General features: G+C 51.1%; 1 protein-coding gene across 5 annotated transcripts in view; it reads right to left on the bottom strand.

The window, feature by feature from the left end:
- Positions 1-3,990: 3,990 nt before the first annotated feature.
- LOC125409009 (uncharacterized) overlaps positions 3,991-23,720 on the bottom strand; it is a 74,806-nt gene continuing 55,076 nt past the window's right edge. The window contains exons 1-4 of one of the 5 annotated variants that reach the window (XR_015734906.1): positions 8,159-9,380; positions 5,641-6,054; positions 4,199-4,878; positions 3,991-4,095 (exon numbers count right to left, since the gene is read on the bottom strand). Coding sequence is in view for 1 of the 5 variants with exons in the window: in XM_087896629.1 (XP_087752755.1) it covers positions 4,657-4,878; positions 5,641-6,054; positions 8,159-8,170 (648 nt within the window). In the remaining 4 variants the exon portion in view is untranslated. Of the gene's footprint in view, positions 4,879-5,640; positions 6,055-8,158; positions 9,381-12,843; positions 13,058-23,720 lie in introns of those variants that run through there. The other 4 variants (XR_015734907.1, XM_087896629.1, XR_015734908.1 and 1 more) reach the window with 4 other exon arrangements.

Here is a 23,720-nt window from a genome sequence, read left to right as displayed (position 1 = left end):
TTCCTACTTTACTTGACTCCAGGCTTTGCTTCTGAGCACAGAACTTCCGCTCTCCTTAAACCTCTGCCAGGGATGCTCCCATCTCAACTCAGCGTGTTCACAAGAACGCTGACCCCCAGTGCTGCTCCTTCCACACCCCTCCACGCAGGAAACTGCACCTCCACTGAGCTGCCATGCACGCCTGGGGATGAGCCGCACTCCTCTCCCAGGCCTCACCCCTGCAGCCAGGAACTCCTGGTGCTCTCCCTTCTCAGTGCTTCCAGTGTCCACTGTCCTCTGGCAGCCCCTGCCTATGCCGTCACTGTCTCAGCATGGTGGACACAGAACCTCTGTTCCCTCCTACCTGGGCCTGGGCTCCCTCTCTAATTGTTGCCACACCAGGCTTCTGAAGGCTGGCCTCTGCTCTGGCCACCTCTCTGCAGGGCCCTCCATGACTCTGAGTGGCCTTGCCTGCACATTCTAGTTGCCCATTTAGGCCTGTGTTGGACTGCAAGGCAGGGTTCGGTGGCATTTCCACTCCTTATGCCTACAACCTCAGCTCTGTCCAGCTGGCGTCCAGCCAGGAAGTGTGGCCTTCACACCCCACATTCCTTCCCTGTGTGGGACTGGATGTGCTGGTCCCTGGTAGGGGTGCCCTCCCTCCCCTTGCTCTCTGGCGAAGCCCAGTGCCCCACTCCTTTGTGATTCTGCTTTGCTTCCACGTTCCCTGCCAGGTCTTTGCTGAAGTGCACACCCCACATTACACTTCGACTGTCTGGGCTGGACATGTCCACCTGCCTGCCTGTTCTGTCTGTCCATCAGATGGGTGCCTTTGAGAGAGTCCCCTGAGTCTGTGTAGGCCTGGTGTTCAGTCAGGACTCAGAGGCACCTTAAACGTGGAGGCCATGGGGCAATGCCTAAAGGACTGGCCACCTGATGCCTGCAGGAGGAGGAGTCTGGATCGTGGCAGAGCTGAGGGGGCAGTCACCTCACGGCCAGTGGCAGTAGCACCACCTCTCTGTGGGCCTTACAGAATTCTGGCTTCTTTCAGGGCTTCCAAAGCCTCAGCTGCTTTTCTGCCTCCAGGCCTTTTTACTGACCACTAGGACCCCAGCCCCCACCAAGAACAGAAAGATGGTAATGAGCGGACTCCACACGCTTTCTTTGGGCCTGCATTGTTCTGTGCTGGATGCGGGAGGTAGCTGGAGGGACAGAAAGGACACGTTGATTTTGGAGGTGCTGTGTGAGCCTGTCATCAGGAACAGGTCTTCCTCCTCATTGGCAGTTCTCTGGGGTCTGTCCAGAGAAGTCTCAGTCCATTGCAGAGTTGAGAAGCTGTTTACAATCATGAAGTGAAGGTAGACTGGCCATTTGAGGTCGAGGTTTCCTGGGTTCTGCACCAGGCTTGAGGCTGCTGCTGCTGGCTCAGTCTTTATAAGACAGGGGCAGTACCCTCCTAGGTGGTGTCCAGAGAATTTCATTATTTAGATCACGGAGACACCAACTGTGTCTTGACAAGATGTGCCAGGAGAGGGCACTGCTACACAACGTAGGAGCTTCCAGGTGGAAAAGAGCAACTTAGTTGCCAGAATAGAGCCGGACTCTATTTAAAAAAAAAAAAAAGTCTAGAAAGACATCTGAGGGTGCCAGGGAGGCCACAGAGAGAGATGTCTGGGGGTGCCAGGGAGGCCGCTGAGAGCCCTTGTCACCCTCTTCTACTCTCTCCCCTGGGCTCTATGGGTACCCTTCAATGTCAGATCTCCCCTGGGCTACACAGACTACCCTGACCATAAAACCTCTGTGCAGTCAGATTGTTCTTTGGGCCACCAGCTCACAAATGACAATGCAGAGGCTTATTCTGAAAGCTTGGCCTTAACTTAGGCTTGTGTCTAACCAGCTCTTATAACTTAGATTAACCCATGTCTGTCCATCTATGTTTTGGCATGTGCCACCCATCCTGTCTCCTCCATGTCTCCGGATTATCTGCTCCTACTCCCTCTCTCAGCCCAGAACTCCTGCCTATACCTCCTGCCTAGCTCTTGGCCGTTCAGCTCTCTGTTAAACCAATCACGGCAATATGTCTTCACACAGTGGACAAATGAGGTGCTCGCCATTAATACGAGCCTCCTTGTGTCCATCGGCTGAGGAGTAGTCGGGCAGTCCTCAGCCCTCAAGACCCGGTATGGAAGGAAGTATAGGAACTCCAGGGTATAGCAGAGTCCTCTATCTAGGAGTCCTTAGGGTGGGAATGGACAGGTGGAGAGTGAGTGGGTCCTTAGGGTGGGAATGGCAAGTAGAGAGTGAGTCCTTAGGGTGGGAATGGACAGGTGGAGAGTGAGTGGGTCCTTAGGGTGGGAATGGGCAAGCAGAGAGTGAGTCCTTAGGGTGGGAATGGACAGGTGGAGAGTGAGTGGGTCCTTAGGGTGGGAATGGACAGGCGGAGAGTGAGTGGGTCCTTAGGGTGGGAATGGACAGGTGGAGAGCGAGTGGGTCCTTAGTGTGGGAACGGGCAGGTGGAGAGTGAGTGGGTCCTTAGGGTGGGAATGGGCAGGTAGAGAGTGAGTCCTTAGGGTGGGAATGGACAGGTGGAGAGCAAGTGGGTCCTTAGGGTGGGAACGGGCAGGTGGAGAGTGAGTGGGTCCTTAGGGTGGGAATGGGCAGGTAGAGAGTGAGTCCTTAGGGTGGGAATGGACAGGTGGAGAGTGAGTGGGTCCTTAGGGTGGGAATGGGCAAGCAGAGAGTGAGTCCTTAGGGTGGGAATGGACAGGTGGAGAGTGAGTGGGTCCTTAGGGTGGGAATGGGCAGGTAGAGAGTGAGTCCTTAGGGTGGGAATGGACAGGTGGAGAGTGAGTGGGTCCTTAGGGTGGGAATGGGCAAGCAGAGAGTGAGTCCTTAGGGTGGGAATGGACAGGTGGAGAGTGAGTGGGTCCTTAGGGTGGGAATGGACAGGTGGAGAGTGAGTGGGTCCTTAGGGTGGGAATGGGCAAGCAGAGAGTGAGTCCTTAGGGTGGGAATGGACAGGTGGAGAGTGAGTGGGTCCTTAGGGTGGGAATGGACAAGTGGAGAGCGAGTGGGTCCTTAGGGTGGGAATGGGCAAGCAGAGAGTGAGTCCTTAGGGTGGGAATGGACAGGTGGAGAGCGAGTGGGTCCTTAGGGTGGGAATGGACAGGTGGAGAGCGAGTGGGTCCTTAGGGTGGGAACGGGCAGGTGGAGAGTGAGTGGGTCCATAGGGTGGGAATGGGCAGGTAGAGAGTGAGTCCTTAGGGTGGGAATGGACAGGCAGAGAGTGAGTGGGTCCTTAGGGTGGGAATGGACAGGTGGAGAGTGAGTGAGTCCTTAGGGTGGGAATGGGCAGGTAGAGAGTGAGTCCTTAGGGTGGGAATGGGCAGGTAGAGAGTGAGTCCTTAGGGTGGGAATGGACAGGCAGAGAGTGAGTGGGTCCTTAGGGTGGGAATGGACAGGTGGAGAGCGAGTGAGTCCTTAGGGTGGGAATGGACAGGCGGAGAGTGAGTGGGTCCTTAGGGTGGGAACGGGCAGGTAGAGAGGAAGTGGGTCCTTAGGGTGGGAACGGGCAGGTAGAGAGGAAGTGGGTCCTTAGGGTGGGAATGGACAGGTGGAGAGTGAGTGGGTCCTTAGGGTGGGAATGGACAGGTGGAGAGCGAGTGAGTCCTTAGGGTGGGAATGGACAGGCAGAGAGTGAGTGGGTCCTTAGGGTGGGAATGGACAGGCAGAGAGTGAGTGGGTCACGTTAGAGCTTTGCTGGATCTCCTGGCTGTGCAGTCAGGTTCCAGCTTGGCTCCCCCCAGCAATCCCTCCATCCCTGCAGCCCCAGCCATGGCCCCTCTGCTAATGTCAGTCCTCAGAACCAGAAGCCTGTCTGCCGCCCCTCTGAGCCCATGTCTTCACCTGCAGAATGGGATTACCTCTGAGGATCCAGCAAGGAACCAGCTCATAATGAGTGCTCGGGAGAGGGAGGTTGGCAGCCTGGTTCTGAAGCACCACACTGAGGTGTAAGGCACCCATGCCAACAGGATTTATTTACAAAGCCAGCTTTGGGAGTGTGTACCTCCAAGTTGTCCAGGAGGCCCTGCTCCCTGTGTCCAGGCTTGTGACAAGCTACAGAAGGAAAGATGCGATTCAAATGGGGGACACAGGAGGAAGCCCTCTGCAGCCACTTTTGTGATACCCACCCCCACACCTCATCAGACAGATTTCCCACCCAGGAGAATGAAGTAGGAGAGATGGGGTAGGATGGTTGATTTCTGGGGGCAGCCCCGGGTGGCACTGAGTGGCACAGGCCTCTCCCTTCTGTTGCAATGAGAAAGGCAAGCCCAGACCCATGGAGGGAGACACCAGAGTGGAAGATCAGGTCATCGGGCACTGAAAAGTTATGTGCGGAGAAGGGTGGGTTCTTCCTGTGGACCTCTGTGACAAAAAGAGAGGATTCCCCCCTCACTGTGATCTCATAGTAGAAGACCTCTTCCCACCTCAGGAGGAGAAACAGTAAAGGTCTGAGGGCTGGGCACCAGGCCACCTCTGGTCCCAGAGAAAATGGACTGACTTGTGGGGTCCTCCTCTCCAGTTCTCTTTGTCCCTCACCGACTGGCAGGTTCATTCCCAGAAGTCCCTGCTGCTTTCACTGCGGCACCTCCACAGGCTGGCAGCCCCAGGTTGAGGTCACTCGCTCAAGCCGTCTAGCACTGGGGAAGGAGGCTCCGGGCTGGTGTGAAGGCTTTCTTCCGGGCTTCTGTAATATGGTACAAATCCGGAAGCACCAAGAGCATGGTCCCCGGAGAGAGGCAGATCCTGGCTGCCGTCACACATGACCCCTCCCAGGAAATGGCAGCAGGCTGGTAAGGGTGAAAACCCAGACAGGAGGTCTGGCCCTGCCAAGGCAGACTGGATGAAGAAGAGCAAGGGGTCAGTCAGATTCAGGCCCAGATGCCAAGATGGACCCTGGCCCTATAGCTCTACAGGGGCAATCGTGGAGGGTAGCAGGACCCAGGCCAGTTCTGCAGAGTGGAGAACCCTTGGTGATGTTGCTTGGTGATGTTGCTTACCCATTGAGACATCCCCACAGCAAAGTTTGACACTGACCTTTGAACTCACTATCTACCCCACTTTCTCTGCAGTCCCTAGATCCCATGCCAAGCTATGTGGTTTCCGGTAGGACTGCTCATGAGATCAGAAGATACAGATCTGGACCCGAACCCGGGCTTGGCACCTGTTACCTGGGTGACTGAGGTCATGTTCCTTTGATTTTTGAAGAGATGCTGTCTCACTCATAAACAACCATTAGCATGGGCTCATTAAGATTGAGTGAGACAGCACACATCCAGTGTCTGGGTGTCTAACAAACTTCAAGAAGTAACTAGGCATTTCTATGGGCTCAGCCCTGGTTTCAGGCCTTTTTTTTGAATTATCATATATAATTCAATATCTCCAGAGTCACTTCCCTGCAAGGGAGGAGCTGAAGTTTAGTTGGGCAGCCCCTCCTAGCCTCTGTGCCCATACTAATGTGCCATCAGGGACCTGGCCAAGGGCTCACTGGGGTATGGGCCAGGGACAGGTGTATGGAGCATTCCAGAGGTTTGGTGCTGCCTGCCTGCCCTTCTATAGCCTCTTCACACTCATCACAGGGCAACCACCCCTGGCTGTCACCTTGCAGCAGCCATCCTGTACTGTGGGAAAGAGGTCTCTGGTGCCCAGACACCAACAGCCTTGAGGGGTGGTGCTGGGGAGATGCTCTTCCGGAGAGCGGTAGTACGGGAAGAAGCCACTGGGTGGCGCCGACTCCCCGAGGAACAGACCCTCTCTGGGGCTCCAGCCATCTTTGTGTCCAGGGCTGACTTCACACTGCTGGGCCAGTTCCTCCATGTCCAGAGGCTGCTCGTGAGTGTGAAAGAAAGGCAGGAACTCTGAGCCCATCTCCAAGAGGCTGCAAGACCGAACTGACTCCTGATCCTGTGAACTGGTGATCTGCAGTGGCTGGGACAGGTGTCCTGGGTCCGCCCCCGACAGGAGACTCAGAGAGATCAGGGCACTGGACTCAGCCTCATGGCTCTTCTGAGTTGTCTGAGAAGAGAGGGTACCCATTGGTAACCGCTGCCTGCCTTGTCCTTAGTCCTGTCTTCATCTGGGGGGCTTATAGGGCCCACAACTGATCAGGGTTCCCCTCTGCGAAAGTCCAATAGTGCTCTTAACCACGCCCTCAGAAAACCCTGCGCTCTGCGACCTCACCTCACTCACCCTACTGACTCTGCTTAGTGTGCCCCGCCCCCGCCCCCCAGGCCCTCAAACACAGCCCGCTTGACCCTGCCTGAGCATCTGGGGCCCTCACCTCAGAGGAGTCTTCCCTGCTCCCAGACTCCCCCACACTGACTGTTACCATTTCTCTCTCACAGAAAAGCTTTTCCTTCTATTCTGCTCCTGAGGTGGTCACGCCCCTGACACTCGACAGACACTTTTCCAAGAAAACAAAACAAGGACTAGTTCCTTATCCTACTCGGCTGGTCTCAGACCTCCTTAGCTCTGTTGGGTCCACACAGGCCTTCGTTTGGCCTTTGCTGGGCAGGTCCTGAGCACACACCTGGGTGATGATTGCGTATGGCGCCCGGTTAGGGCTGCTTCCCTTACCACCATGGTTCAGTCACATCACCTAGTTGACTGACACCCCTCCCCACTGAGGACACTGCCCCTCTGATGTACACACCCTGCCCTGAAGCACTTGCCCACACTGGTTTTTTTTTTTGTTTGTTTGTTTTTTGGCTATTTTGAATCCCACTGAGGCAAGGCCCATCTGTCTAGTTGGCGTCTGAATCCACGGAATCTAGAAAAGCACTGGTGTGTGGTGGACAACAAAAGTGGAAGAAGGAAGGATGGGCAGCACGGAAGGAAGAGACACATGGGACTGGAGAGATGGCTCAGAGGTTAAGAGCACAGCTGTTCTCCCAGAGGACCCAGACTCAAGTCCTAGCACGGCCTCGGAGGCTCCCTACCACTTGTAGCCCGTTTCTGACAGAATCCAATGCCCTCTTCTGGCCTCCACAACCCCCAGACGGGCATGCAAGCAGTGCAGAGACACCCATGGAGGGTGAGGGAAGGGGTGGGACCATTTTGGCAAAACACACACTCACGTGAGGGAGGGGGAGGGGAAGGAAAGGAGAGAGTAAGAGAAAGAGAATGTTAAAAGGGCTTGGCTAGGATCTAAGTTCTTGCTGACTCAGGGTTGGTAGAGGAGGGGTCATGTCTTATGGGGAGGCAGAGAAGGGAAATGGGGGATTCCCTCTTGGCCAGGGGAGAACAGGGACCTGGAGTCTCCTTCTAACATTGCCCATTGGGACCATTTTCAGAGGCCTCAAGCTGTTCCAACTTACAGACTCTGGGCTTTGTGGGAAAGTCTATTATGAACTGCCCCCCAGCTTTCCTGACTCCTCTAGGGGCTGCAACTCTTACCTCCCCTTCCTCTGCCACAGGCACAACTAGAGCAGGTCCCTAGCTCCCTGAAGGTCACCTAACTCCTAGGAAAGTGTTAGTCATGGGTACAAGAGACCAGAGTGTACGTCTGACATCCTCCATCCTACCCCTAATCTGGACTTGCCTCTTCTTGCACTGTCCTGGGGGAACAGACTGAGTGCTGTACCGGGGCGGGGGGAGCCCCATCTGCTCCTCACTGTGCATGAGCTGTGCACATGGTCCCTATAAGCTCCATCCCAGTCCTCACGCCTGGCACTGTGACCACGCCTTTCTCTATTTGTAAGATCTATGCAAACAAGACAGGATGAGTTCTACTGGGTTAAGGCATACCCGAAATCTATGGCTGGGAAACCTGGACACAGACACTCAGGGAGCGTGTCATAGGATGATCTCATGTGGCAGAAACTGGAGTGAGGGTTCCATAGCCAAGGAACACCAAGTCACCTGCCACTACCAGAAGCCAGAAGAAAGGCACAGGACAGCTTCTCCCTTGGAGCCCCAAGAAGGACCTAATTCTGCTGACTCCAGGCCTCCGACACCATGTGGGAACGAACTGTCATCATTTTGCCAGGTTCACAGCAGTTGCTATAGCAACCGTAGGAACCTGATGTGTCAGTGGGCCAGATGGCTCACCACTGGGTTGGGGGGGGGCCTACCATACATCTTATGGAAGCCCCCTATGACAACTCCCCCTACATCTTACCCTTCCTGCCATTGAGAGGGTGCTGACGGGTCAGACTGTTCTGGGTGGCGAAGATTCACACTTTTGTCTTTCCTCCTGGGGCCCTGGCTCCTCTTCACCTGCTAGGCCAGGATTGAAGGAGGCCAGGTGTGACTCTTTCAACTCCCCAGAGAGCTTCAGCAGAGAATGGCCCACGTGCTAGGCTGCTCACGTTCACGCACGCTTGCCACATAGAGTCTACTGGAGTTGGCTGCAGCCCCGTAGGCTGACACGAAGAAGCCTAATCCTCACACTAGAGCTAGGGAGCTCAAAGCCCCCCCCCCCCCCCGCCACAGCGTCTTCACCAGGCAACCCTGCAGAAGATTCCACTGTGAAGTCACAAGGCCCGATGCCAGGCCAGGAGGCCAGATGGCTCTGTTGCCATGGAGATGTCTCCCCTACACCCAGCACCTGCGCTCCTCACCTGCTTCCTCATTCAGCTTAATTCACAAGGCCCCAAGAGACCAGGGAAACCAAGAAATAAAGCAACTGCAGTCAGATCAACTCTTTCCTCTGGGGCCAGTGACTCACCAGAGACCTGTGCCCAGAGACCGCAGGGTGACAGCCCTGGGGTGGAAGAAGAGAAAGGCCTCTGCAGGTCTGTCCACCAACTGCAGGACACGGGGTGAGCTGGCCAGTGCTGTGTGGATTTCCACTGACCTGATGCTACAAGCTCTCGGTCCCCTTGGGCTGTGGCTGAGGCACCACCACCGTGGCTCTTCCCAAGTCACCTGTAAAGGGAGCAGGTCCCAGGACTGACTACATAGGATTTGCTTCCTGTCACAGAGCTGCCATCCTGGTCCCCATAGCATACCAGCATTGCTGAACCCTTCCCGTGGGTCTGCAGCCACTCTGGGCCACTCTCTCGTGTGCTTCCTGATGCTTTCTGTGAGTTTCGAATAGGAAGGAAGGGCATCTCTGCTGTGTCAGGGGGCTGAACACAGACATGGGAAGCAGGTTTTGAAGTTCTCTCCAGCCATGGGAACTCCCTTCCTGTCTGGGAACTCCCTTCCTGCCCTGTCCCGTCTGTGGGACCTTGGGTTTTCACAGGACTGGATTCCAAGCAGTGTGGGGCCAGTGGGGTTCCCTGGGCACAGGCACAGCTCTCTCAGGCCATACTACATACTGAGGGCCTCTGCTGCTTGCTCATTTAAGGTGACTTCTTTTTTTTTTTTATTAGACTAGACTCTTTAATCTAGGTAGAATTCTCCCTCCCCCCAAGTAAATGGATCTAGGCCTTAATTTTATAACTGGAATGGCCAACTGACTCAATATCATTGTAAATATTTCTCCCCCAAATTGACTTGAAATACTAAAATAGCCCAAATGATTTAACTTTTAAAGCTCAAATCAGTTTTTAGATTTTTTTTAAAATATCCATCTCCTTGTTTGAATTTTTTTCCAGCTTTATTTACTTTTAGTTCATGTTATATAGTCAATTTTTTAAAAAAAGATCAATATACTTAAGCCTAATAAATATTGTTTACAAATCAGTATGCCTAAGGGATAGACCTCAAGTTATGCCTCCACTGATTCCCTAACCCAAAAAATTACTGAGTTTTGCTCTTTAACTAAAAATTCTTATTTTTATTTTATGTATATGTGTACTTGAGTGAATATATGTGCACCATGTGCATGCAGTGCCCTGGGAGGCCAGAAGAGGGCATCTGGTCCCCTGGACCTGAAGTTATAACTATGAGCCACCTGATATGGGTGCTCAGAACCAAACAGAGATTGTCTGCAAGAACAGTCAGTGCTCTTAGCCACTGAGCCATCTCTCCACCCACCACTGCCATCTCTCCTGTAGCTCAGGCTTGCCTCAGATTTGTCATATAGTCAAGGATGACCTTGAACTTCTGGCTTGACTACCTTCACCTTCACACTTGGTATTCCAGATGGACACCATCACACCCATATTTGCTTCTTAATACCATAAGATCCCTGCTTCTTCTAGGAGCAGAGTCACAAAGCAGTGACTTTGAGTGCAGAGTTCTCTTCTGTTGGCACTATGTAGGCTCATCCTCCTTATGGCCTGTTCTTGCTCCCCTCTGCGGACAAGCAGAGCATCTCTCCATGCTAGACCACAGTTTCTTTCTCCACACAAGTGAGCACAGATCTTCAGTTTCCATCACAACCCTCATTGCAACAGATGGCTATATATGAGACATTGTGTCAGTATACTTCCTATTTCTCTAGCTGGGACTCATCTAACTAGACCATAGAGTTATCTTTTAAGTAAGACCTGACTGAATTGTTTCCAAAGTGGGCACACTCATTCACGATTTATATACCCCCGCTGTATTATCCACTGAAAATTCTGTTTTCATCACATCCTTGCTGGCACTTTAAAATTTTTGCCATTCTTGTGGGCTTGTAGCACTGACTCACTCCAGGTTAGAGCTGTCTAAGTCATCATGGAGTCTTAGAAGTTCCCTCCTTCCTCCTGTGGTCTGTGGCATTTAACCACTCAGTTCCCAGTTGGAGGTTCTGTGTAGGGAGTTTTGGAGGAGGAAGTAGTCTGGGGACAAACTTGGAAATTAAAATCCTCCTGTTCCCAGTTCCCTCTCTCTACTTCATGTTTACCATTCAAGATGGGGACTCTCAGCTTCCTGCTCCTGCTACCAAGTCTGTCAGTTGCTGCTGTGTCTCCCCACCATTATAGAGTCTAATCCCCCTGAGTTCATAATACTACACTACTGTCCTTGTAGTGAGAATTCTAATTGGTCTTAATAATAAAAGCCCAGAGTCAGATATCAGGGTGAATGTTGAAAGATCAGAGAAGTAAAGGAGTCACCTGTTCTTATCTCTACGAAATCCTCAGACTGGAAAGGGGCTGGGCTCCTGCCTCCTCCAACCTTATCCTCTCTCCACCCAGCCATATCACTTCCTGTCTCCGCCTCCCTAGTGCTGGGATCAAAGGTGTGTGCCACCACTGCCTGGCCTCTATGGTTAATGAGTGGCTTAGCTCCGCCTCCTGATTTTCAGGCAAGCTTTATTTGTTAGTGTGCAAACTCTGGCCACATTTCCTTCTGTTGTTGCTGCTGGCCAGTGTTTCATCACGGAGAAGAAACCTATGTATAGATGATTGAAGAAGCTGAGAAACTTTGCAAGTGCATAATGCCAATTTATATATTTTCCTTTGTGGCATCTTCAGATCATTTGTTTATCCCCAGAACTTGCTCTGACTAAAGTGCATTCAATCAGGTTTGCTCAAAGAGCAGATGTGGTCAGTGCATACACAGGTCCACACCTAGGAGGATGCCACCACAGTCGAGATACATTTCTGTAGCCTTCAGAACTCTGTAATGTACTTGTGTAATCTCCCCAACTTCGTCTCATGCTCCCTTCCTTCTGTTGAGTGGCAGTTTCCTCTGAGGCTAAAACCTTCCATGTTGAAGTGAAGCTGTTATGATGACTCAGGAAGGTAAACAAAACAACAGGGTGTTCAAAGGTGAGCTGGAACATCCCATCCTCCCAGGAAGCTCATTTAAACTCTGGACTAAACAACACACTAGCCTCAGGAAGTCCCTGAAACTGACCAGATACAATAGGCCCATCCCTCCCCAAGCTTATAAGCAGTAGGGACTGCTGAGAGACAGGCAAGCTGAGCTGCCTAGAAGAGGCTCATTCTTTCTCCCTGTTCTTCAGATTGCATCTTTTCTGACCCACCTCACATGCATCCCTTTTTCCTCGCCGTTGCCTTCTCCCACGGGATCATGCAGGGGACATTTAAGTTCTAGCTTTATATTTTCCAATCCTAACATTTCTGTTTGCTCTTTTTGAAAAAATTTGAAAGCTCTCTGTGTACAAATAGCTTCTTTCTCTTAGTATATTTCTCGAGATCCGAGGGAGCATGCTCTCACCACAGCCTCTTGGAAGTCTGTCTGACAGCCCTGACTCACCTTGGGATTTAAATGTATTCTCTGCCCCTGAAAACTGGCCGTGATTTCCTGGCTCTCTGCATGCTGGGTAGATTTGGATTATCCTAGAGACAGGATAATGTCACTGAGTGCAGTCTTTGAGTTCTGCCCGCAGTCCTCCATCTGAGGAGCACTGGTGTTATGTTCTAGCAGGTCATTGGTTTGCCTGCAGTCCCCCGTCTGAGGAGCACTGGTGTTATGTTCTAGTACGTCATCGGTTTACTTAGGTTCAAGTTCGGGTTCAGCTTTGCCTTGTGTGGAGAGCAGTTCCAGGGTCAGTTGCTGTACTGATTTGGGGCTGTCCCAAGCATGCACTATATTTAGCAAGTGTGTTAAAGAGATGTGCACAAGGTTTACATTTCAGTTTGATTCTCAAAGCTTCACTCTGCTGCCTTGGATCTGTGTGATTTGTGCAGAGCACAGGGGCCAGGTTGCCTATTACGTGATTTCACAGAATTAGGGACCCACTTTTTGGCCCTCTATATCTCTGGATATTCCTTACAACTTTTCCCAGAAGGGCTCCCCCATCACATTCCTTTGACTAATAAAAGGGACTATTTCTTGTGGAATAGCCTTCTGCCTCTGCTGCTTCTATGAGAAGTGGGGAAAGGAAGAAAAACAGAAGAGGGGAGGTGTGAGGGAGAGGAAGAAAAAGAGGAAGAGGAGGAGAGGAGAGGAGGGAAGGAGGGAGGAGGGAGCACGTCTGTTCTATTTTTCTCCCCCCCATCCCGATCTGCATTGGCTCACCTTTGCGGGCTCTCACATAGCAGCTTGTAGATTCTATTTAAGATTTCTAGCCACAGTAAGCACGGGCTGACGTGGGCTTGTGGGCTTATGTTGCCGGCTTAGCCTCCTTTTGTCCATTTGTTCCTGTCGTAAACACTTTATATCTGCTGGATACGAGTCCTTTGTCAAAAATTTGCATTGTGAATATTTTCTTCTTAGCTGTGCCTTTTTCATTCTGGGAAACAAAAGTTTAATTTTTTATGAAATTTTGTTTATCAGTTTTCTGAATTTGTGCCAGTTTTATCCCTGTAAACAGCCCAAGGGATAGGAAAAGGCTCATGCAAGATTTCAGAACAGAAACCCAGGCCCACTGCAAGGGCTCAGGCCAAGGATTCACCTAGAATATGTCTTCCTCTGAGCATCCTGAATCCCAGGGCTAGAGATTGGGCTCTGGAGAAGTGGTACTCCAGGACAGCTGAGCCTGGGCCAGGTCCCTCTGACCCCAGTGCCTGCACTCCCAGCTTCTGTTTGCCAGGACCCATGCTCTCTACCTAGAGAGACTTCACCTTCTGGATAGAAGAACACAGCAAAGATGGGCGTTTGAAACTCCCACCATCCTGGTTTGCCGCCTTCCTGGTTTCCGGGTACACATGGTCCCACAGCGCTGGATGCAGGCAGGGTCTGAGAAGAGAGTGACTCTGAAGGCTGGGTCTACAGCACACAGCAGGGAGGCTGTGGCCAGGCTGGTTCTGCAGCCACAGACCATCTCCGAGGGACAAATGCACAAGATTAGTCCCCAGGACGGAAGACGTCCAGGCACAGCAACCCATGTTGGGAGCAAAATATCTCCCAAACCCTTTGAGTTTTCCCCCTTTCCCTAGTCCCGGTCCCATGTTTCCCCAGAAGCAGCTCATGGCATTCAGCAGACCCTGTTTGGACAGAATGAATGATCGCCTGCGTCTATCAGGAGTGAAGTCATTTCACATTCCCCTCTCTCCATGTTCTGGCCTCTCCCCGCCAAGATGTCCTTGTCCAGGGAGAAGCTCTTCTAGCATTTTCATTCTTCACCATCTCAGAGCCCCATGCCAGGGACTCTGTGGTTTAAAGACATCAGAATCAGCCAGATGTGTGCATGACAGGAGTGGCCACACACCATGGTTCCCTAAGAAGTCATGGTTAGCGACAAAACCTCGGTGCTTTCCTAGCCGTCCACAAGAGGGAGACTGGTTTCCATTTACTCCGGAAGGTCCCCATTGGGTCATCATTAGTGATTATTTAAAATGATATTTCTATTTCTTTGTGTGTGATTGTTTTGAAGAAATCAAATCTTGTGCAAGGTTGGCGCCGTTTTTTCCCAGCTGACAGTTTACAGATGGCTCTTTGTTTGGAGATGTATTTCCGAATCATTTACACACACACACACACACACACACACACACACACACACACACACACCGCAGTTAGTCATGGAGACTTCTAACAAATACCACATCTAGACCACGGTGGGAGAGTCTTGTGGTCTTTCCACTAAAAATCAGGCAAATTATTTAAATTCACAGGAAAGGGGGAAACCATCTTTTGTGGACATCAAACAGAAAGCAAGCTCTCTTTGAACAATGTAAATCCCTTAAACATATTCAAGAATTTTAACAAGCATTCCAGAAAGCGATCCTATTACTCTTTGAAGCCCTGGAAAGATTTTCTTAAAGTAGTCGCAGGCCCCTCAGGGCGGGGAGGAAGCCTTTGCGGTGACACTGGAGATGAAGCTACACAGGCCCTGAGTCCCTTGGACCCAGAAAGGACAAGCAGTCCCCAGAGGGCAAGGGTGCCAGTGGAGGGACAGGAATCCTCCAGAAAGAGGAGACATTGAACCCATTTCCCATCTGCTCTGCATCAAGGGTTAGAAAAGGGACAGGGGCTGTGACCCGCAGGACAGTGTGGAGATTGGTCTGCTCATGACCGCCACACTCTTGGGGAGGAGTGGCCACAGGTCTGGCCAGGAAGCCACGTCTCTGTCAGGTGTCAGGAAACTGAAAAACCAGTACAGTTCATCAATGCCGCTCCTTAGGAAATGGTTGAAGGTTTTCAGAGACCTGGCTTTCATATAGGGATATTGTCAATAACGGGGGAAAAAAAGTAAAAATTATTTAAAACCCCCAAGCATCCAATGGTGGAAGACAGGGTTGGACAAATGAAGCTGTCTTCACATAATATTACAAAACAGTAAAATGACAACAGAGACCCGTGTTTACTGTCATGGAAAATGCCAGAATGTTCTGCTTACAAAGGGAGAGCTGGCAAGGAAGGAAGTTCTCCAAGTTTTGCATGGAAAGCAAAGGAACAAGAGAGGTTTCTGGGTCATGAGGAAAATGAGAGAGTGGCTCTGGCCCGGAGACTCACTGTCGTCACAGAGATCAGGACCCTGCAGGACTGGCAGAGAGAAACTGGAAGTAGATTCACACAGATGTGTACAACTGAGTTTTGACTGACATGTGAAAGCGAGTCTACAGGATAGGAGACAGCCTTACAGATAATGGTGGACTATGGGGGTGTATGAGAGAAAAACAGTATATATGAAAATCAAAATGAAACCAAGTGTAAGAAACCCAAAACCCCAAAAGCTTTCCGGGGTTAAAGAAGACCCAGGAAAAAGCCGACTAGTCACTAGAACAGGGTGAGCGTCCGCGGGCATCAGAGCATCGTGCAGAGGGAAGAGATAGCAAGCTAAACCCCAGCTCAGAAAAGCTGCTCTGAAAAATATTCCGCAGAAGGGATTAAAAACACCACCAAGAAGGTAAAGGAAGAAAACACAGAAGCCAAAGTCTCGCAGAGCACATGCAGGACTAAGAGTTACCATAGGGCTGTAGAATGAACTGACAGATTGGACAGCAAAGCATTCCGTGTCCGGAGCAGAGAGTGGACAAATGACCAGAGGACCTGCAGTGACACTATGTCAGAACGGCTATTTTAAAAATGTCAGTCACAAATGATAGACAGATCTATAGGATCACTCCAACCCTATTGATGAGACTACAAAATGGGACAGCCAGTCTGGGACGGAGGCTCCTTAACAAAACATACAACTCCCAAGGAATCCAGCAATTGTGCTCCTAAGCATATCTATGTGTCTCTATATAGATACATAGAGATATAGATAGAAATTCCTTAGGGAATGAAAACATTCACACCAAAAGCTGCAGAAATGTTTGTCAGATTTATCCACAGTAACACGAAACAAGACATAATCTAGACATGAATTATGTCCACGGGTGAAAGGTTAAATAGACTGTGATACAGCCATCTCTATGGGGTACATTATTCAACCATAAAAGGAATGAATTAACCACAAATGCATGCCCTCAAAACATAGCCAGAGATTATGCTGAGGAAAACAAGCTAATCCAAAATGTCACCATGTGATTCCATTTTTATGACACTCTAGAAATACTCTAGAAATTTCAGAAAAGAACAGTTCAGCTCCTAAACCTGCAGGCTGCTGGGGGTACAGACACAAGGGAGGGGACACAGCTATAGGAAGACAACATGGCAGAGACACATCTGTTTCCTCATGGTGATGGAAATAACTGTTGACTGTATTAATGTCAATATCCTGCTTAGCAGGCTGCCAAGATGGCTCAGAAGGTAAAGTGCTTGCTGCCAGGCCTGATGACTGGGGTTGATTTCTAGGACTCCCAGAGGAAGGAGAGAAATAACCCCCTAAGTTGTTTTCTGACCTCCAGGCTGATCCTGAAGTCATAAGTAGCTGAAGGTGACCTTGAACTTCCGATCCTTCTGCCTCTGCCTCCTGGGTCCTGGTTTTGCAGAATGCACCACCATGCCTGGTTTTAGGCGGTTTGGGGGAAGGTTGAACCCAGAGCTTTCCTCACATTAGGCAAACCGCCTGCCAGTAGAGCCCAGCTCTCAATATTTCTTAGATGTGTGAATCGCTCATGATCTCGGGATTGCAAGTTTAATTAAAAAGGACGGAGCATGAGACTGCTCAGGAAACTGGAAGAGGTGGGCGTGAGTCCAGGACTCCTGGGGCTTCATCAGGAGCCTCACATTGGCTGGGCCCCTGGATGGGGTGGTCACATCAGAAGTGTAGTGTGCCTTCAGGAGGCACCAGGGTGAAGTGATCCAGTCCCTAAATGGCAGCTCATTCCCCCTGAGTCCTGAGCCCCCCTCCCTGCCTGGGTCTGCTGATCATAGGTATTGCAGAGGAGGGTGAGGAGGGCAGTGTCCTCCTCCCTTCAGTTCAGACCTGCTGCGCAGTGTGAAGTGCAGCTGGGCCACACTCCAGCGTTGATGTGAGGACCCGCTCACTCTTGCAGCAGCCCCAGGACGCTAGCCCGCACAAGTACGATCTTGCAGTCAGTGACCGTCCATCAGCAGCAGCACATGAGCAGGCCCCTGTGATTAAATCTCTCCAGAGCTGGTGTGCTTCACTCAGCTCTGAGCCCTTAACAAGAGCAGCCTTCTCCAATTAAGTAACCACAGGTAGCTTTTTTGCAAACCTTAGCCATCTGCCTAGTAACCAGAAAGTAAACATGGCGCGGTTTAGCGCTCTGTACGGTCCAAGAAATGCTATTTTGATCTGTCAACTGCTCCTAATGAGGACACAGCTATCAAGAGATGTAAACAGGCCCTCAGTCTGAGGGGACTGACTGAGACAGTCGGAAAAGCTCACCAGGCACACAAGCAGGCTGCAAAGGCAGGCGCCAGAGGGAAAAGCAGCAGGGACCACGGAGGTAAGACCTGAGGGGAAGCTGGAGCGTCCCAGCTAGAAGCGGTCTGTGCTCAGCAGCACCAATGCTGAACAGAAGATAAGATCCAATTCCAGCGACCCTCCTTTCTGGTCCTGAAACTCAGGGCACCATGTCCTGCCTCGGGGCCTTTGTGCTCACTCTGTCCCTTGCCTGAGTGCCCGGCTTCCAGATCTGTACTTGGTGGATTCTTCTGTTCCACAGAAGGCTCCCTCCCTCAGAACTGGGCTCTGGGCAGTCCCCTTTCAGACCCCCTGAGGGTCTCCTCAGAGCACTTCCTCAGGAAGCATGTTGCCTATTTGGTGGCTTTCTGAGCCCAATCCAAGAGGAAGTCCTGAAGACAAGAAGTTATGTGTCTTGTTCACCCCATCTGTCCCAGGTTCACTGAATGCCTGTGGAGAGCAGGGTGGGACTGCCTCCACCCCAGAGGCTTCATTCTGTCAGGAGAGCCTTATGTTCCTCTCAGAGGCCCCTCTCTGGGGGTTTAAAGGTAAGTCCTTCACCTCGTGGGAAATCCCTGTGAAGAATAAGCCTGACAGGGCGAGGCAGCAGGCTGGAGGTTGGTGAGCCCCTGGGCTTGGTTTCTCGGATACCCAAGTCTCTGCCACTTGCCCTGCCCATCTCTACCTACCATATCAGGCTGTGGTCACTCCCGCTGCACTGGGCAGTCTGATCCCCAACCTTGCCACCTTTGCTGAGGATAGAGCAGCTACTCTAAAACCTCCCCTTCAATTGCAGGTGTGTCTCTTAGAATCAGTTCCCAGGGAAGGTCCTAACCTGGTCTTAACCAGGGCATTCCGATCCTAGCCTGGCTCTACCAATGACTCACCCACACTCTGAGGCAAGGGCGTTCTGACTCTGGCCCCTAATGTCTACATCCCAGTCAGGCATGCTTTGCCCTGTCCAGGGCTCCTGCAGGATGGGGTGGAGAGCTTGCATCCCAAGGTTAGTTGGAAAAGTCTTGCGGCTTAAGTCTACCCATGCTCACAGGTCAAGCTCTCACTGGAGGAGCTGGTTGGTGCTAAGTTTTGCTCATCCTGAGTGGCCTTCATGGGGATTAGACGGCACAGAGCAGACTCTAAAAGTGGAGATTTGGCCACAAAAGAATTGCATCGTCATCCTAACCCTGCCTCCTTCTCTGAATCTGAACTCCAGTGGCAGCTAATGGCATCAGTCACATAAAAATACTGAGCACCAGGGCTAGAGAGACGGCTCAGTAGTTAAGAGCACTGGATGCTCTTCCAGAGGACCTCGGTTCAATTCCCCACCCCCACCTGGCCGCTCACACCCACTGTAACTACAGTCCCGGGGGTAATCCAGCCTCTTCTGGTCTCTGTGGGTACCAAACACAAATGTGGTGCACACACATGCAAACAAACCATCCATACACATAAAATACATTTTTAAAAAAACCACTGAGTGCCTGGTACAGAGAGATCTGACTTAGAAAGATGATGGAGGCAATGTTGGTGATGGGTGAAGGTAAGATGAAGCACCCTTGGAAAGGAGTGAGCTCTCCTTACGTTACAATGGCATAGCAATTGCTCTCCTCTCCTTATGTTAAGATGGCATGGCAGCCCAGGGAGATCTTGTAGGAGACTTCTTAGAAAATGAGGGATGGGATATGTAAAGCTCCACCACAACGACCAGCTCGACAAGACAGAGCGGCGTGAAGTCGTGGCATGCACAGCTTGACAGTAACCTTGGAACTGGAAATCCAGCTAACTACTCAGGGTTAGTGAAGTCCAGGATCTTGGAGGAAAACCCACAACTCACACTTTACTAAACCAGCATAATCCCTAACTATATTCTAAATATTTGTTCTATACCTAAAGGTAAGTGTAGTTCTCACCCATTGTAAAGGAAGCTTCTCTTTGCAACAGAGGGAAACCAAGGCAGAAAACAAAACTAATCAACACACAGTTGCACAACCCAGTCCCAAGGGACGCGTCTACAATACAAACCCTGCACCTAAGGCTCGGGGATCAGTTAAGAGCCAGAGGATCAGGAGTTTGCTGGGAGGCCACGCCACCTAGAAAAGTCAGACGCTACACCTTGAAGTCTCCACAACACGGTCACGCAAACATGAGCTGAATAAAGACAATAGCAGACAGATCAGACAGGGATGGAGTCCGGGGGAGTCCACAGGGCGCCGCCCCTCCAGAACTATAGCCAAGGATGCCGAGAGAGGGAGAAATGGTCTTGCCCAGGGAAGAGCACTCAATCTGTTATCCAATACCAAATAGTCAACTCTGAAAACATACAGACGGGTAATGGTAGATAGAATGAGCAGGTGGTACTGATATGTTTTGGAACATGTATGTATACACACATAATTGCATGCATGTAAGAAGAACGAAAAAGGAGGCCATGCACTTGAAAGAGAGCAAGAAGATGGGAATATGAGAGGGGTTGGAGAGAGGAACAGGAAGGGGAAATGTTGTAATTATATTATAATCTCAAAAAAGAAGTAATTAGAAATAGGCAAAATTAGAGAGAGAGAGAGAGAGAGAGAGAGAGAGAGAGAGAGAGAGAGAGCTCCAGCCTTGGAAACTGTGATTATACCTAATAGGTTTTCTGTAACACAATAATAGGTTTCTCAGCCGACACAGTAAGTCAAATTAAAAACGTAAAAGAACAGGTTTATTTGAGCAAAGCAACTCCTGGGTGAGTTCTCCAGCCCCAGAGATGGGGCCCAGAGAAGTCACACACCCAAACTAAAGCAGGGAGGTTATATACCCTGTAGGCGAGGGGTGAGGACATGTCATCCACAAGCTGGGTTTGTGTCCAAGTGTGGTCAAAAGCTGGGTGCTTTGGGGGGGACTTCGGCTGCTAGCAACTTAGGGGAGGAGCTGCCGCAGCTGCCAAGAGTGTGGAACTGGGCTGTTGGGTACCTTTTCTTTGTTGGCGATTCTCTAAGAGGGCAAGGTTTGGAGAGAGAGAGAGAGAGAGAGAGAGAGAGAGAGAGGAGAGTGATGGGGCTTCTCTGCCATACAGGAGTGAGCTGGAGGGTCCCTGTCCCAGGGAAATATTTTCATTATAATGCCAGGTGATTCCAGATAATTCAGTCCAGCAACACTGAGAGATTTTCGGACTCTAGATGTCCATCCCTGACTAACTCTGACCTCTTCTGAGGGATGACATAAAGGACATTTGGGGGACCAGTAAGCAGATAGCAGGAGCCTCACCAGAGGGTACACGAGTGGCCCATTAAAGAGGATTCCCGAGAAAGACTGTAGCCTCACGGAGCAAAGGCTGAGAAGCGAGGGGCCGGATACAAACTGCTGTGGTTCTGGCTGTTTACAGAACCGTCTGCTCACAGGAGGCTCTGGGAAGGTTAGGGAAGATTAAAAACGGTTGATTTGGTTGAGTGATGGGATTTGCGGTGATTAAAGCAGCATTCTGTTCCGGTTGTTACCCTGTGGTTTGGGCAAGTTTTTTTTCAAGTGAAAAAGAGTAAGAACTAAAATGGAGTCCACATACCCAAGGGGTCCCTGGAGCTGTTTCCTCAACCCTACAACTTATCATTAAAATGAGCCTAGCTCCATTGCTGCTACCCAAGTGGGATTTAAAAAAAAAAAAAAATGTCGGAGCTGAAACACTGAATCTTGTGTCTGCACTAAAGTTTTGCTCCGCCCGCTGCACCACCAGAGAGGCAGGTGGTGGCAGAGACCTGTGTTCTGTGAAGCCAGCGAATGGAAAGATGGCAGCCACCTAACCTTCTGGCTGGCAGTGAGGGAAGAAGTGCAGAAGGTGCGCGGTCACAACCCATGAGCGCCTTCCCACAGCCCCTCATCAGATGACCCTTGAGAGCGAAGGCCACCATTTCCTCAGGCCCCACTCGTCCCTGAAGCACTGCCGTGCAGAGCCGGATGTTCCTCACACTGGACAGATGGAGAAGGGCGGCACCTGACTGCTGTGGCAGAGTCGGTGAGCTCGAACGGAGAATCGGCCAGCAAGAAGCTACCGCCAGGCTTTGTTGTAGTACTGATACAATGGGAAGCTGGGCACTGTGAGGGCAAATACAGCCTTATGTCCTCAGAGAGAGGCCTGCCCCTTCCTCAGAGAGGACACAGCTGGCCACACAGGCTTCTTAGAACCATAGGTGCCATATAGCAAGCAGGGTGGGTCTTGACAGGGGCGGGTCATATCCGGGGCAACTTCTTGTGTGCAGCCAGGGTAGGTAGGCTCTGCCTGCAGGAGAGGAGAGAGGTCCAGCTGAGGCCAGCCTGGCTGGACAGAACAGATAACAGGAAAAAGGATGGCGCTCTTGAGGATATTCTAGGATCCCTCCGCTGTCAGGAGAAATTACAGTAACTGCAGTTATTTTATGCCTGAGTCCTTATGGCAGGATTGGTCTACTAGGGTCTCGTCCTGCAATCTCCACAATGTCATATACCCACTCGGATGAAACTCCACCACAGGTGAGCGCCAAGCACCCAGAAAACAGAGCTGACACCCAAAGCCACACACCCATGACTACAAGCTTCCATGTCCTTCCTGTTCTCTGTCACGAGGAAAATGAAGCATAGTTGCGAGCCCAGACAGAACAGGGACACACACTGCCAAACATGCTACATACATGCATAGGTCCCTCAACTGGCCACTCATACCCACCCAGAAGGTGCCAGCCACCACCACTAGTGGGAGAATCTTGAGACAGGCTTCCTATTACTTCAGGTGGACAGACCAACAGACATCCTGACAGAGTGCCATCTTCATATAGGCCAAGAAAGGTAAGAGGTTTAACATACAGACAAGAGGAAGCAGCTTCTTCCTCCAGGGCTGCCAGACCGACATATTTAATTTAAATCGTCCTCTGCTCCGGGCCTTCTAAAGTTGTTGACAGCGAAAGCTGAAGTCCACTTGGGGTCCAGAGCCCCGGGGGACGAACTGTCCAGGGGCGCTATGGAGCAGTCTGTGGAGAGGGAGACCACAGCCCCACCTACCTGGGCTCCGTGCCCACCCTGCTGGCCATTGCTGACTTTCAACAACACGTTATCACCCAAGCACATCTTACAATAATCAAAGAGGAATTCAGAGCATGGCGACCTCATCCTTCTTGGGCTCCATCCAGGTCGATCTCCATCTTCCCAGAACCTTGGCATCTTCCCTGTCGGTGAGCAGGACTGTCAGCAGCCTGCCTGAGGCACAAGCTTCTTTGCAACCCTCTTCCCTCTCACCCCCTCCTCCCTCGGGAACTCCACCTGTCACCCGTTCCTTCCCTCCCTCCCTCTGAAGCTGAGATCTATCTGATTACACTCTCAACGTCTCTTAAGCAACTGCTGAGCCTTTTCACAGATCTTTCTTAGGTGGTCTCCCAAAGGGCACCAGACAGAAGACGCCATCTGCCCTCCTCTGCCATTTCCTTTAAAAGCACTCTCTTCTTCGGCACCATTTATACCCTTGCCATGCCCAAGAACACTGAGAAAAGGGGTAAGCCAGCATCAGAGGTAGGAGCTGAGCCCAGACTTCTCTCACGCAGAGAACGCCACAGTACGGCCTTTCTTCCCTCCTCCACTCTGCTTCTCTCCCCTTCTTAATAAAGTGAGTCCAGGTGTCCTCATGCCTGGCTTATGATCCTCCTTGGAGCAATGGAGCATGGGAGAATCATGTAAGCAGGACCCTCTGGGACCGCTGGGTCCGTGGAGGCACGGTAGAGTGAGGGTCAGGAAAGCCAGGGTGCTCTCAACTCATAGTGTCTCAGGATGTGTCCTCTCTCCAAGAGCTCTGTCTACAGAGAGCCTAGCCTAGCATGATCTCAAAATAAAAAGCACACAGCTGAACTTGGTTGCTGGGAAACCTGGGTTTTTCCTGTGAATGCAGCACTTGCTAGCTATGGGAACCCTGAATGAGTTCCTTCCTTACCACCCAGGCCACAGCAAGAAGCTGACCTGGTATCATGGGCAGAGGCTGGAGGGACTGTGGGCAACTCTTGAGTAAAAGAATAGTAAAACGGACACACTCAACCCTTGGCACAAATGATTATCAGGGTCTAGATCCCCACATCCACAACACTTCAGGGTTTGCTTCCATGGGAGCTTCCTGTAAGCCAGATCCCATCTCTGGTTGTATGAGGTCTTTACCCACTGGGGTTCACCCCAATCAGTGGAGAATATGGTGTCTGCTGCCACC

Source organism: Myodes glareolus, chromosome 14 (assembly GCF_982192425.1).
Source record: "Myodes glareolus chromosome 14, mMyoGla1.1, whole genome shotgun sequence".
Taxonomy (NCBI): Eukaryota; Metazoa; Chordata; class Mammalia; order Rodentia; family Cricetidae; genus Myodes; species Myodes glareolus.
The sequence above is the reverse complement of the archived record's forward strand: the minus strand, read 5'-3'. Positions and strand labels throughout refer to the sequence as shown.